This window comes from Pseudophryne corroboree, chromosome 10, assembly GCF_028390025.1.
Source record: "Pseudophryne corroboree isolate aPseCor3 chromosome 10, aPseCor3.hap2, whole genome shotgun sequence".
NCBI classification, from domain to species: Eukaryota; Metazoa; Chordata; class Amphibia; order Anura; family Myobatrachidae; genus Pseudophryne; species Pseudophryne corroboree.
The window spans coordinates 269,682,571-269,697,138 of NC_086453.1; the positions used below are offsets into that span (position 1 = coordinate 269,682,571).

General features: G+C 40.9%; 1 protein-coding gene across 1 annotated transcript in view; it reads right to left on the reverse strand.

Annotated features, from left to right (window-relative positions):
• POU2AF2 (POU class 2 homeobox associating factor 2) overlaps positions 1-14,568 on the reverse strand; it is a 206,545-nt gene that overhangs the window by 24,863 nt on the left and 167,114 nt on the right. Inside the window, exon 3 of the mRNA XM_063943265.1 lies at positions 3,725-3,767. Within this exon, the coding sequence (XP_063799335.1) occupies positions 3,725-3,767 (43 nt within the window). The remainder of the gene's footprint in view (positions 1-3,724; positions 3,768-14,568) is intronic.

Below are 14,568 nucleotides of genomic sequence, written 5' to 3' on the forward strand. Positions count from 1 at the left end.
TATTACTGATGCAGCCATGCTCATCGTGGCTACATCTTGCTATGATTGCGCCTTGTTAGGTGCGATTGCGTGCACATCTGAGCCATGTGTGCATTTTAGACACGCATGCACAACATTTGCATGAATGGGAGCGGTAAATGCAGCGTCTCGGCACAGCTAGGCACACACGAGAGTGCTCATTCAGCGCAGATGTAGCCACAATGAGCACAATAAGTAAAAACGTAGAGGATAATAGCAATATTAGGGTGTTAGGGATAATTGTATTAGCATTGGTTTAGCAGTTTGGGTAAGAGTATTAGGGTTAGGGGTTATGATTAAGGTGAGGCTTGGGGTTAGGGTTGAGCTAGGGTCATATTTAGGGCAGGGATGCTGTGCGTCCTGGATTTACCAATCTATGGGGTATATTTAATAAGTGCAGGTTTTTAAAAGTGGAGATGTTGCCCATAGCAACCAATTAGATTCTAGCTATTATCTTATATAGAAGGTGCTATATAAATGATAAATAGAATCTCATTGGTTGGTATAGGCAACATCTCCATTTCTAAAAACTCATCTATTTAGTAAATATGCCCCTATATATCTTTGTGTAGAGATTCAGGCCTAGAATATACAGTTTTTAACTGCTGTGTAAGGTGGAATTGCAGTCTCCTTTACACACTCCATTCATCTAGATCCTGTGCAGTCCAAGAAATACAAGGTCCTGAACCAATAATTCTGAAAATGCAAACTTACTTACTAGGGACTAGTGACAATGTTGTTAAGCGATGTTCTTTGTTAGAATGAGAAATGTTTGGACACACAAAATCGTTTCATCCACTGATTGCTTTACTTTAAAAATGACACAGGTTTTAAGTCTGCTACCAAAAGACCCAGGGTCTGATTCAGATTGGTACACAATGCTGATGTTCACACAACTGAGCAATTATAAGTAGACTGGCATGCAATGTGCACAAGCCAAAGTACTTTTGCAATGCCACTCTCAGGACCAAAAATACAGTTATATGGATTGTTTGAGGGAGGGGGACCCAAACCAGTATCTTGCCTAAGACCCCATAAGGTTTAAATCCGGCTCTGATACTCCATCTCTTTTTTTTCCCATCGCTTTACCATGTTTTTTCAATTCATGTGTATCTCTTATCTCCCTTTTCTCCCTGCTATTGGTAATGGAATGTATCATCTCATTTTGGTGACAGTTACACATTTTGCTACAAAATCTTCTGTTTTCTTTTCTTGCAGAGATGATGACTGGTGTCAGGCGCCAAGTATATGACATCAGAGGGGGATGCCAGAGCACACTCCATGCATAGGCGTGCGCAGGGGGGGTGCCTGGTGCGCACAGGCACCCCCTAATGTCTGGCACCCCGATCTCACATGCCTGATGCAGCGATTGCCGAGCAGGCTGATTACTGTCCCCTCTGCACTGCACCCTGCAGGACTGTATTACTGACCGGACGCCTGGGTTAATCAAGGGTGCCACTGCCACCAGCTTTCAAATTCCCAGCTCCACCTCCATTTACAAAAACAGTGTGATGTGATGTGATTATGTCATGCTGCTCGCACGTCCATCCGCAACACGCCCACCTCTCTCCTTCTATGCTATGCCAATGCCAGCCACTGATGAGGAGCAGCATGCAGCCAGCGTTCCTCTTAGGAAGACAAATGTATCAGCTTTATTAGGATTGGTACAAAGGTGGATATTTTATATGCGTTGACCATCAATAGATGGTGCTAGACATGCCCAAAAGGCGGTGCTAGACACACCCCTCCGACGGTGCACCCCCTAATAAAATGTGCTGCGCACGCCATTGACTCCATGTATGGCAGAGCCCTTACTGCACCTGTACACGATGGACGTCTCCCTTTTTAAAGTAATAGTTATTTGACATCTATTTATTCACCTTGATGAAGGGATTTGAGTGGCCACGAAGCATTGGAATCCCTTAGTGATCTTAATGCAGCATTTTTTCCAGCCTCTGAGTGCGGCAGCCTTTTTTTTTTCTATGCACTGAATTCTACACAGAAGGCACTGGAGCTACACACATTGTCTGAGTGGAGTGTCAGACTTTTTGGATGTGGATTAAAAGATCGACAGTGTCCAGATGAAGTGTCAGTTGGTCGACACCATATGGTTGACAGTCAGTTGGTCAACAGGGTCAAAAGAGCAACATGGTCAGAAGGTCAACAGATAAATGGTAGACATGGATTTAGGTCTACAGATTCAAAAAGTCAACATGAAAATGGTCAACACAAAAAAGGTTGACTTTTTTGTTATTTTAACCCTGCCCCTACTGCCCAATCATAACTGTGTCCTTCCACAGCCCAATCCTAACCTTCCGCCAAGTGTCTAAACATCCCCTCCGGTATCCTAATGTTAACCCTTCCCTAAATGTCTAACTCTAATCCTAACTATAACCCTAACCACTAAGCCTAACCCTAAAAATAATGTAAAAAATCCTGAAAAACTATGTGTTATCCTTTTTTTGTGTTGACCATTTGCATGTCTATCTTTTGACTCTGTGGACCTTTTGACCCCGTTCACCTAAGTTCATGTTGACCATTTAACTGTCAACCTATTGACTCTCGACAATATTTTTTTATCTATTTCCATCCTGATGCTGTTTCAACAATTGTAACTAGCACTCCCTCTTTATAAAGTATGGAGAACAGTTTGGAGTGTTTATAATGGTGAGTGCAGAGCTTCTGTGATTTTTATGTAAACAAAATGGTCACATACTATATGCACCCCAGATGGTATCCGGATGGTAGGTCGACAGTACTTAGGTAGACAGTGCATATGTTGACCAATATTGGTTGACATGGACAAGGTCGACAAGGTAAATAGGTTGACACATTAAAATGGTTGACACAGGACAGGTTGACATATGAAAATGTAGACAACTTTTTTGCAATTTTTTTTATTTTCAACCTTTTCATACTTTACCATCTACGTGGACTACGTTTGGGAATAGTAACGTGCCAACCACAGTGGTAGCAGGGCGAGGCAACTTGCCAACAGATGCGAGCCATGCAAGGGGACACAGTGCACTAATTGGAGTTCCTGGTCATGTCACACAAAAAACGACACCAAAAACATTAAAAAATAACATGTCGACCTTTTCATGTGTTGACCTGTCCCATGTCAACCATTTCATGGTGTTGACATTTTAACCATGTCGACCAATAGTGGTCGACATAATGACTGTTGACCTAATCCAGGTCGACTGATTGATCCCATAACCCCCTCCCCCCCAGATATAGAAGCAGTTAGTGTGGTTAGATTTTTTACACCACTTCATTTGAGCAAGTGTATTTTTATACATTTATAACTCAAGTGATTTTACTTTTTAAAAGTATGGACAAACATAAGTTTGTAAGTGGACATTTTTTCGGATGCAGACTCTGTATTGTTGTTCTAAGCTACATAGCTACATATATTGCTAAAAGTGTACAAATAAATAAAACCGATAAATAATACTGTAATTATGATTCCTGGAAGGATTTTTAAACACTATTTTCTGTGCATCACTATGATTAAACATAACATGAAACATTTCAAAGGGTCAGAATTCTAATTTATAAAAGGTATTATATAGCAAATATAGAAACAATATAAAATGACTGTGAATGTTCTCTCTATTTTTTGCCAGAGGCATAAAGCATTACGTATTATTATTATTATTATTATTATTATTATTATTATTATTATCTACAGTAATATACTTACTTGACATTTGGACAAATGGAGTCTGGGAAACATTGGTACTGCCCTGTAAATGAAAGATATATTACAACTTTTTCCATGAACAACGTAAGTTTAAAGGAAACAATAAAATAAAATAGAGAAAATATGTAGTATGGCAGCTCATTCTGAACTCCCCGACCACATAAACACTGTAAAACGGAAATATGTAATATCTCCATAAAACAGCAACAAATTACTCTAAACCAAGCTTAGATTTTTCGGTATCCGGACTATAGATCAACATTAAAAAGGTCCACAGTCAATAGGTCTACCACTAATGGTAGACAAGCATTAGGTCCATTTTATTCACCTTTTTCATACTTTACGATCTATGTGGACTATGATTGGGACTAGTAACCCGAAGCATGGTGAGGGGACACAGTACACTAATGGGGCTTGCTTGTGGCAGAAAAGTGACAAAACACCCCCCCCCCCTCCAAATTAATAAATAAAATCATGTCTACCTTTTTTGTATCGACCATTTCCATGTCGACCTTTTGACCATGTTGACCATTCATACTGTCTACCTATTCTATGTCGACCTTTTGACCCTTTTGACCTTGTTGACCTAATGCATGTCTACCATTAGTGGTAGACCTATTGACTGTAGACCTTTTTAGTGTAGATCTAATAATCCACACCCAGATTTTTCAACCCAGAGTGAAGCTACTGTAGCATTTTTCACACTGCACATGCTCTGGAATCAAGCATAAACTAGTACAAGTATTACAGAGTAGTATGCAATTCAGTCATATCTGTGCATATCTCCAGGTATGATTGAGAAAATGGAACTGGGCTGCAACTGGGCAAAGTTCAATGATAGCGTGCCAGCAAAATTACAGCAAAGCTGAACATGTACTTGTGTACATGTACAGATGTATAATTTTCATAAGGATAAGTCTAGAGCAAGTGTGTACTGATAATGATGATGGATGTGATAGTGGCGGTCCAGCTACAGAGATATACAGGTCTACAAATGGACACATTTAGTCCAATACATGCTATTATGGATGGCTTGTTATTAACCCTACAGCCAGGGCCGTAACTAGGTGTGTGCAGAGGGGGCACCGCACATAGCGCTGCAGCTTAGAGGGGCGCAGTTGGTGGTACTTGTGAATTATCTGTTTTAATTACTTTCACTTTGAGCTTCCCCACTTTTTGAAGCCCAGCATCTTCTGACCACCACTGTCTCCTACCCTGACCCCTTCTGTCACTAATACCTATACAACATTCATGAACTCATCTTGAGATTTCTTTGTTATTCAGTCACACTGTCGTTTATTACATTTGAAGATGCTGACATACCCCAGATTTGAGCCCATTGTCTGAGGCATTGCAGTCAGACACTCTATTCATTGAGCTATCTGCCCTTACGTAGAAAGCTAGAGAATTCTATTTGAAGCTTACCTTGTACTTTTTCGAAAAAATTATCAGCATTGCGGCTGAGCAGATCTATTTATTGTGTGGCTGCAAGAGATTGGATGTGTGGCTGCACATTACATAGATCTGCTCAATTGCAATACTGATTTTTTTTTTTTACAAAGCACCAGTAGCTTCATATAGTGTTCAAAGTATTTATGCAGGATCAGATAGCTCAATGAGTAAGGTGTTTGGTTACAGTTCAACAGGTTATATGTCTGAATCCCGGGTATGGCAGTATATTGTAACTGAATATTAATGACAGGGCCGTAACTAGGTGTGTGCAGAAGGTGCATTGCACACAGTGCACTTGCCCTGTGGGCGAATCTTCTACATACACTCCCGCTAATGGCCTCCCTCCCGCTCCCCTTGTGCCTGGCATCCGCAGCAGCCCCCAGTCAGCAGCAGCGCTGATCATGATATCCCCCCTGTGCTACTGCGCTTCAGTGGCCCGCCCCCTCTCTGCCTGTGAAGTGTACAGACTCTGCAGAGGAGTCAGTTCTGTAAAGGAGCCGGCAACAGTGCAGGAAGAATGTAAACTTCACATAAGTGCCTACACAGACACTACACTCTACACTATATTACACTACACTACACTACAATACACTATATTACACTACACTCTACTGCACTCTAAAGGCAAGGGGGGATGTAAGGGGAATCTGCCTGTCGTAATGTGTAAAATGGGGACTCTGCCTGCTGTACTGCATAAAAGGGGGACTCTGCCTGCCATAATGTGTAAAAGGGGGACCTATCCTGCCGTAATGTGTAAAAGGGGGACTCTGCCTGCCATAATGTGTAAAAGGGGACCTATCTTGCCGTAATGTGTAAAAGGGGAATCTGCCTGTCGTAATGTGTAAAAGGGGGACTCTACCTGCTGTACTGCATAAAAGGGAGACTCTGCCTGCCATAATGTGTAAAAGGGGGACCTATCCTGCCGTAATGTGTAAAAGGGGGACTCTGCCTGCCATAATGTGTAAAAGGGGGACCTATCCTGCCGTAATGTGTAAAAGGGGGAATCTGCCTGCCGTAATGTGTAAAAGGGGGACTCTGCCTGCTGTACTGCATAAAAGGGGGACTCTGCCTGCCATAATGTGTAAAAGGGGGACCTATCCTGCCGTAATGTGTAAAAGGGGGAATCTGCCTGCTGTAATGTGTAAAAGGGGGAATCTGCCTGCTGTACAGCATAAAAGGGGGACTCTGCCTGCCATAATGTGTAAAAGGGGTATCTACCCTGTTGTAATGTTAAAAGGGGGAATCTGCCTGCCGGAATGTGTAACAGGGGGTCTCTGCCTGCCATAATATGTGTAAGTGGCGCTACTGTATGGCATATTATGAATTGGTATTATTTTGTGGCCACACTTCTTCCCCATTAAGTCACACCCCTATATTTTTGGCACACACCTACGGCGCGCACTGGCCTTATTTTAAATATGATGTGGGAGGGAGGGCGCCAATGCAGTTTCTTGCACACAGCGCTAAAATGTCTAGTTACGGCACTGCCTACAGCAGCCCCTAACTCTGGTTGAATGGGTGTAACATTAGCAAATAGACCCAATTTGGGAAACTCAGAAAAAAAACATCTGAAATCCTGCAGCATACTTTTTGCGCACCTAACTTCTCCGTCACCAACATGTATGATTAAAGACTTGCGGTTCTGTGTATCCATTCTACATTGTGTGCTGTAATACAGAGGTTCTGCAAAGTGGTCCACTAGGCACCCCAACAGTCCAGGTTTTAGGTATATCCGTGGCTCAGCACAGATGACTAAATCAAAATGACAGAGGTGCTAATTAAGACACATGTGGCCAAGCATGGATAAACCTAAAACCTGGAGCATTGGGGTGCCTTGAGGACCGCTTTTTAGAACCTCTGCTTTAATAACCTATTCAACTATTAAAGCTGTTTTGGTTTCTGCTAGTTGTGTTCATACTGTATATCTAGACCAGAAAAGATTCCAGCATAGAGAAATAGTGATTGACAGTCACTTTGTATGCACAGTTTGAGGACAGTGCTGAGTTGGATGGAAATCGGGGGCATGTGCTCACCTAAATGTATATTTGAATTTTTCACCCATATGCACACTTATCCCTGTGGCCAGTCCGCCCCTATCCAAGCATATGATTTGATACCTGTCATCATCGACTTACACACTTGTATCATTTTGAAAATATGAATTTAATTGTAAGCTAAATTTAGCTGTATATTCAGGTCTGTTTGCACTTGATATAATAGTATATTTAGTCCAGCTAAAACTAGGTATGCATATTTTTACCTATTGCTTTTAATTTATACATTACTGAATCCACAGGAGCTGCAGTGTGCACTAGAAGTATTATCTAAGCAACACACACACACACACACACACACACACACACACACACACACACACGCAAGAAAGAAAAAAATAATTATTGCATATATTGTATAAACTTGATACAAACCAGGGCTACTGAATGACAGTAAAGCAAACAAAAATCACAAAAATAAACAAATAAAAAGGCGGTATAATTAAAAATCCCTGATTACTTTTTTTTTTTTTAGACAGGGGAGATGACGAACTTTGCAATTTTTGCATAGAGCAAACAGTAAGTTCCTGCCGTATACGGCAGACAAATTCTTAGGTTAAAATTTGAATGAAATTTGCCCATCGGAGGTTTCTTAATAGCAGCAGCTGTCCAGAAAGAATAAAACCCTATATGAAAACAGAGACGCTGTAAATCTGTTTGTTTACCGTTTGTCAAAACTAAAGAGCTGATGAAAGAGAAAAACAAGAGTTGTTTTTTTATCTTTTTGTTTTTGGAACACCACAGTTGTTTAGATAAGCAGGAAAATGCCTAATGTATCATCTAATTTCAGTCCATTCATGAAGTTTGAAAGCTCTGCTAGTAATTTTTTTTTCAATATATAAACATGTAGTCATTTTAAAATTATGGCAACAGTAATTCCTGTGGTTGAACAGTGTCTATGTATCAAAAATGCAATTTTAGATGAGAGTGAAGCAAAAATTCCCTTAATTCAGTGATTCTCAAATCGTGTGCCCTGGCACTCTTTGGTGCCTCCAGACACTTGCAGGGGTGCCTTGGGTTGGTGGTCCAGGGCCAATTCCAATTATTTATGGTCAATGTAATAGGCAAAGGCAGTGCTGGTGGCTGTCGATCATAAATTATTTATGTGGTCAAACAGAAGCAAATCTTGTCCCTCACCACATAACTGAACCTAAGGATGACATATAAACATAATTTACTAAATTGAATATCTCTTTCTAAATTTCTTAACAAGAAACTTTTGGCCTAGGAGTGCTGTGAAAAAAATGCTGTTGTTCTAGGGTACTGTGATTCAAAAACGTTTGGGAACCACTGACTTAAAGTATAAACATAAATAATAAAAAATGACTGTCCCACATTGAGCTCAATTCAGACACATACTGTACATATGCTAAAGAAAATGCTGGATTTATTTTATATGCTCCCAAACTGCTTACACAATATGTATATTTATCATTAATGGTGCTAATACTTTTTAATTCATCAAAATAAGCTCTGATTGAAATAATTGAGTGAAATAATTGTTGCGATAGACTTAAGCACTATAACGTTGGTTCCCAAACATGGGGGAAGATGTACTAAGCTTGGAGAAGTGTTAAAGCAGTGATAAAGGGAAGGTGATAATGCACCAATCATTACGGGTTTGAAAAATTACATTTCTGAGCTGATTAGCTGGTGCATTATCACCTTCCACTTATCCTTCTTTAGCACTGCTTTATCACTTCTCTAGGCTTAATACATCAATTTCGTATGTACTCCAGATGTTGCCATTGCAACTTACCAAACATGATACCAAGCGTTTTAAAACTTTATTCTCCAAATTTGCTTGGGAAAGAAAACGACCGAGAATATCTTTCAACAGACTGAAACTGGCCAAGGTCGATGGAGGTTTTCGCATGCCAGACATTGACTCCTTCTCCCAGGCTGCTCTTTTCAGGTATATTACCGACTGGTTTACACACCACTCATTTTACATGAATACTATATTGGAAGAACATCGATTTCACCCATTCTCCCCGGCTGCTATACTACACACTCCAAAATGCTTACTCCCTCCGGAAACTGCCGATAATATTCTCTTTGCTGACACTTATAAAGCTTGGATTTTGATTAACAAAAAGCTAAATAGGAAACATACTAATTCCCCGTTTAACACATTTTGAGGAAATTCTCAATTCCCGCCTAGTCTTGAGAATCCATAATTTCTTGATTGGAGAGATAAGGGTATCTCATCAATAAGAAACATCTTTGACCCCAGAGGTACGGTCTACTCATTTTCAAATTTAGCTGACAAGCATAATTTGCCCAACAGACAATTTTTTATGTATTTGCAAGCGCGTCATAATGCACAGTCCTCCCCACCGATGTCCAGCCCTGACAGGCCTGATCCAATTGTAACACTGTTATCCTCAGATATTGCCCTGGGTTATCGTATTAAATATCTTTATGCCTCTCTCATTAAGTCAGGAACGGACTTTGTAAGGCGTGATTTATGTTCTAAATGGTCAAGAGATATCCCTGATCTCCCTCTACCCACAATACTGCAAGATTTATCTTTTAAAATGAAATGTCTACAATCGTCTGCTTTACAGGAGACTGATTTAAAGTTTATAAACAGAGCTTACGTTTCCCCACAACAACGTTCTCATTTTGAACTAGGTGAATCTGGTCAATGTCCCAAGTGTACAATGTCCAATGCAAATTTTACCATAATTTCTGGGAGTGTGGTAAAATTCGGATCTTCTGACATAGATTGCTTAATTACATCAATTCTTTATTCACCCTAAAACTGAAGAAGCATCCAACTGCTTGTGTATTTCTATTTTGTAAGGATTGGGACTTATGTCCGCAAAAAAAATTAATTGTACCACTTTTATCCCTTATTTTAGTAATGGTGAAGAAGCTTATATTGACTCATCGGATTTATAGACACTCCACTACAATAATGTTCTATTGAAAACCTTATTCTTGGAAAGACAAGCCACATTACCTGATGTGGAGAAGGGAGACCCAAAATTTTACAAAAAATGGGACTTTTTCATATCCAGTCTAGACGTTGCTACCCAGTCTAGGATGCAAAAGATTTTTGAAACCACTACGTGGTTCCTTTTACGCCGAATTGCTAGTTGATATTTTATATCCAGATTTTTTCCTCTATTATTCTTGGGAACCTTTGGGATATTGTTTATTTAATGAGAGAAACCAGTCCATAGCCTCTGTCTCACTATACCATCTTTTACCCAAAACTATGTTATGTCTGTGACATTGAAATCTTGTCTTAGCGTCCACCCTCTTTCCCCCCCCCCCCTTTCACTTATCTCTTATCTCTACCTTCTATAATTAACAATGAGTAATTTTCGGTATGTTCCATCACTACTTGTGTTTGCCAAGGACGTTAGACTAGAACGGACAGTATTGTTGAATTGGCTACTGTTTTGTCCATATAAATTAATAGATCTATTGTTAGATAATCACAGGAACATCGATTGTCTTTATATATATTTTTTTATTAATGTGGCGTTGCATTTTCCAACATATTCATATGCGTCATTACCGTTTTTTATATAGTTGAAATGTACCATCACTTCGATAATCAGTGAATATGACTGTAAGCATTTTGATTACATTTTACCATATGACATTGTTCTCTTACTATGTCTAAAACTTTAATTAAATAAAATTATTTTGCAAAAAAAAAACTTGGACTGTTGGGGTGCCTATTGAAAACCACCCCTGTAATATGGACAAGGCACAAGGTACAGAGGTTATAGAAGCTGGTATTCTATAAAACATCAATAAAACAAGGAAAGTTTTGTGAATGCAACGTTTTATTATAGTCCACATGGGCCTGAAATGTTGATGGCTCTATTCCATCAATTGGAATAACTCTCTGTCCTCCAAACCCATCATGATATCAACAGTATAAGAAGTGCCTATGCAAAGCAATTTCTTCACCAATAATGAATAAATAATTAATTAATACATTTTCCTTTAATACAGGACCCACATGAAATGAATATGGAATGCAGGTGGCTCTTCATAATAAACAGAGGGCCATTATGCAGTTTGCCCTCTAGTCCATATTACATTGTTCTCTAAACAGCTTACCATGCTTCATTTGCATTTAGCACAGGAAACCATGGGCCTGATTGAGATGTGGTCACAATGCTGACGCAGCAGCGATCCTTTTCAGTGATGGAACTGTGAGGCAACACAAGTGTAGCGGCCGCCCACAAGTGAACAGAGACACCCACCGAAGCCATCGCAACAATACTCCATTGCAGATGTGAGGAACAAAGACTCACTCACTCTCTTCAGGGCTATGCATTGTGGGCGTGGGAGTTGCAATGCTGGTGCCATGTTTTATGCATATGCGATCCAGTCGCACACCGAGACACGTCACGAAAACGGTCACCACAAGCCGGCATTTTTGCAGCCACTCCCCTTTATCTACCCCAAATGCACCTCTTCCTGTCAATCACTCTGCGACTGATTCCTCACGGCATTGTAAGGGTACCTTGGCGCATGCGCACTGCAGCTGCGTCACATAAGCAGTCTGCCAATAATCGCTCAGTTGCGACACCATCGAAGTTGCAACCACATCTGAATCAGGCCCCATATTTGTTATGCATGTACAAGAAAAAAGGTAAGTGTTCATGGCAATGTGGGGGAGCGGGACTAAATAGTCACATACAAGAATGTACATGGGTCCTTAATGGGTGATATTGATTAAAGTTATGGGACTAAATAGTCACATACAAGAATGTACATGGGTCCTAAATGGGTGATATTGATTGAAGTTGTGGGACTAAATAAGCACATAAATGAATGTACATGTGTCCTATATGGGTAATACTGATTAAAGGTACCTTAAGTGTTTTCAAAAACATTCTTTATCAGAACTTATATACTTTTAATTTACAATGCTATTTCCAACACAGGTGCTGCAGTTCTTGAGACATTTTTATGTCCTAATGAGACTTTTCTTTGTTTACAATTTTTGTAGACAGCCCTCACACAAAATACTTTGCTATAGACCTATTGGGCTTACCATGCATCAGTGTGTGAACATACTATCATTTAGCTGGAAAGACATCATTTGCCAGCTTGTTAAAGAAAGACAAGCATTGACATTTTTTACAATAATGTTGCAGTTTAACTTGTCAGTAGGTAAAGTTGCGGAGTCAGGTGATAGAAGAACAACCCACTAGGTTCACAGACTAGGAGACAAGACAATAACAGTTCTAAACTTTAGCAAGAAAGTTCCACTCATTTATATTTTGGTTTATTTATTATATTGTTGTATATGTATGGCTCAATTCCAGGGTACATAGCCTTGAACAGCAATATGGCACAATCTGGATAATTAAACAGATTATGCTATAACTGACAATGAGGCTTACCGGTAGTAACTAATACACTTCAGACTGGTGACATTGAAAAGATCACCTAAGATATTCTTTTTTCAAGCATATATACTTAAGGTTATCCGGTCTTTAGGTCGACAGTAAAAATGTTGACAGTCAATAAGTTAACCCCTATTGGCCGACATGGTCAATGTGGTCAAAAGAGTGACATGACAATGGTTGACACAGCATGTGGTTGACATGAGTTTTTCACATTTTTTCAATTTTATAATTTTTTCAGACTTTACCATCCACGTTGACCACATTTGGGAATGGTAACCTTGCCCAAAGCATGACGAGAGGATGCAGTACACTAATTAGGGGTCCATGTGCTAGAAGTTAGAAATGGACATCCCAAAAACCTAAAAAAACAACAACATATCCACCTTTACATGTGTCGACCATTTTTATGGCTACCTTTTGCTTGTGTCAGCCTTTTTTTCATGTCGTCCTTGAGTAAGTCAGCCTTATTTTACCTTGAGATGCTTCCAGATTGAAATAAGCTGCCTGAAATGCATTTTTTTCTGGATGCATTCTCCTTGGCGAATTCAGTATGACCCATAGGGGTTAATGTGGATATAAATGTAATTTACCCACAATTGCTTCAGTATTGTGTGCAGAAACTAAGCATGTATTTACACCTGTATGCTGCGTTGTACGCATCATTGCAGATGGACTGTCCCTATCTATTCACTCATATCATCATTAGCGCATCCTTACACCAGCCCAATACCACTGTAGGTACTAACCACATGTCTGTAGACAGGCATATTTATGCTGCCACCAGGGGTGTATTAACACCCAAAAGGGACTACTTGTAGCAGGCTCCCTCTTCTGAGGGCCCCCCTCTGCCACTTTACATCCTACCTGGTGCTGGCAAGTGGGTTCCCGCTCCTACATGCCCAATGATAGTCGGGAAGATGGTGTATGGGGGTCATTCTGACATGATTGCTTGCTGCAGTTCTTTGCAGTGCAGCGATCAGGTCAGAACTGCGCATGCGCCGCAGTGCACCGGCACATGGCTGACAGCCGATGGTTGTCATTGCCTAGCGATCGCCTCTGGCTGATTGATAGGCAGAGGTGGTCGCTGGGCGGTAGGGGGCGGCACGGCGGCATTTGGCCGCTGTTTTGTGGGTGTGGTCTGGCCAATGCAGGCATGGCCAGACCATGCGGGAGGCGGGCCGCAGCGGCTGCGTGATGTCACATGCAGCTGCTGCGAGCCAGGCAGTGACGAGTAGCTCCTGGCCAGCACGCAAAAGCTGCGCTGGCCGGGAGCTACTACTGAAGTGCAAAAGCATGTGTGATGCTTTTGCACCTCTGCAACAGGGCAGGGACTGACATGTGGGGTTGGTTAGCCCTGTGCTGGGCATCCCCCCGCATGTCTGTGTCCCTGATCGTAGCTGTGCTAAATTTAGCACAGCTACGATCAAGTCGGAATCACCCCCTATGTGCACAAGATGGTAAAGGCGCTTTACTTTCACTGTGTTGTGCTATCTTGCCATAGATGTCACTGGGAAGATGGTGCCACGTAGGCTTGGGAACCCACTTGCTGTGTTAAAGTAAGTATGCTCTGGGTGGAGTGTGTGCAGTGCAGGTTTCCACGTGCACCATACATCCTGCACCCATTACAAATGGTGGCTGCCACACACCTCTGCATGGCCTGTAGGTCCATCATCATGCCTTCCCTAACTTTGCCTTTCAGTCACAAGTGCAGATGTGACTGAGGTGCTTCCAGATCTCTTTGTCCGCCCTTGAATATGCATGTGCAGCCCAATAATACAATGAGTGCTTAGCTTTGCAGATTATTACGTCTACAACTACAATACTGTGCAATTCTTCATCACTAATCACAGTCAAGCAATGTCATCTTGATGTGAGAATGTTGTTAAGGACAGTTCTTCTGAAAAACATGTTGATAGACATCACTTACTGCATGAAATGCAGTTCATGGAAA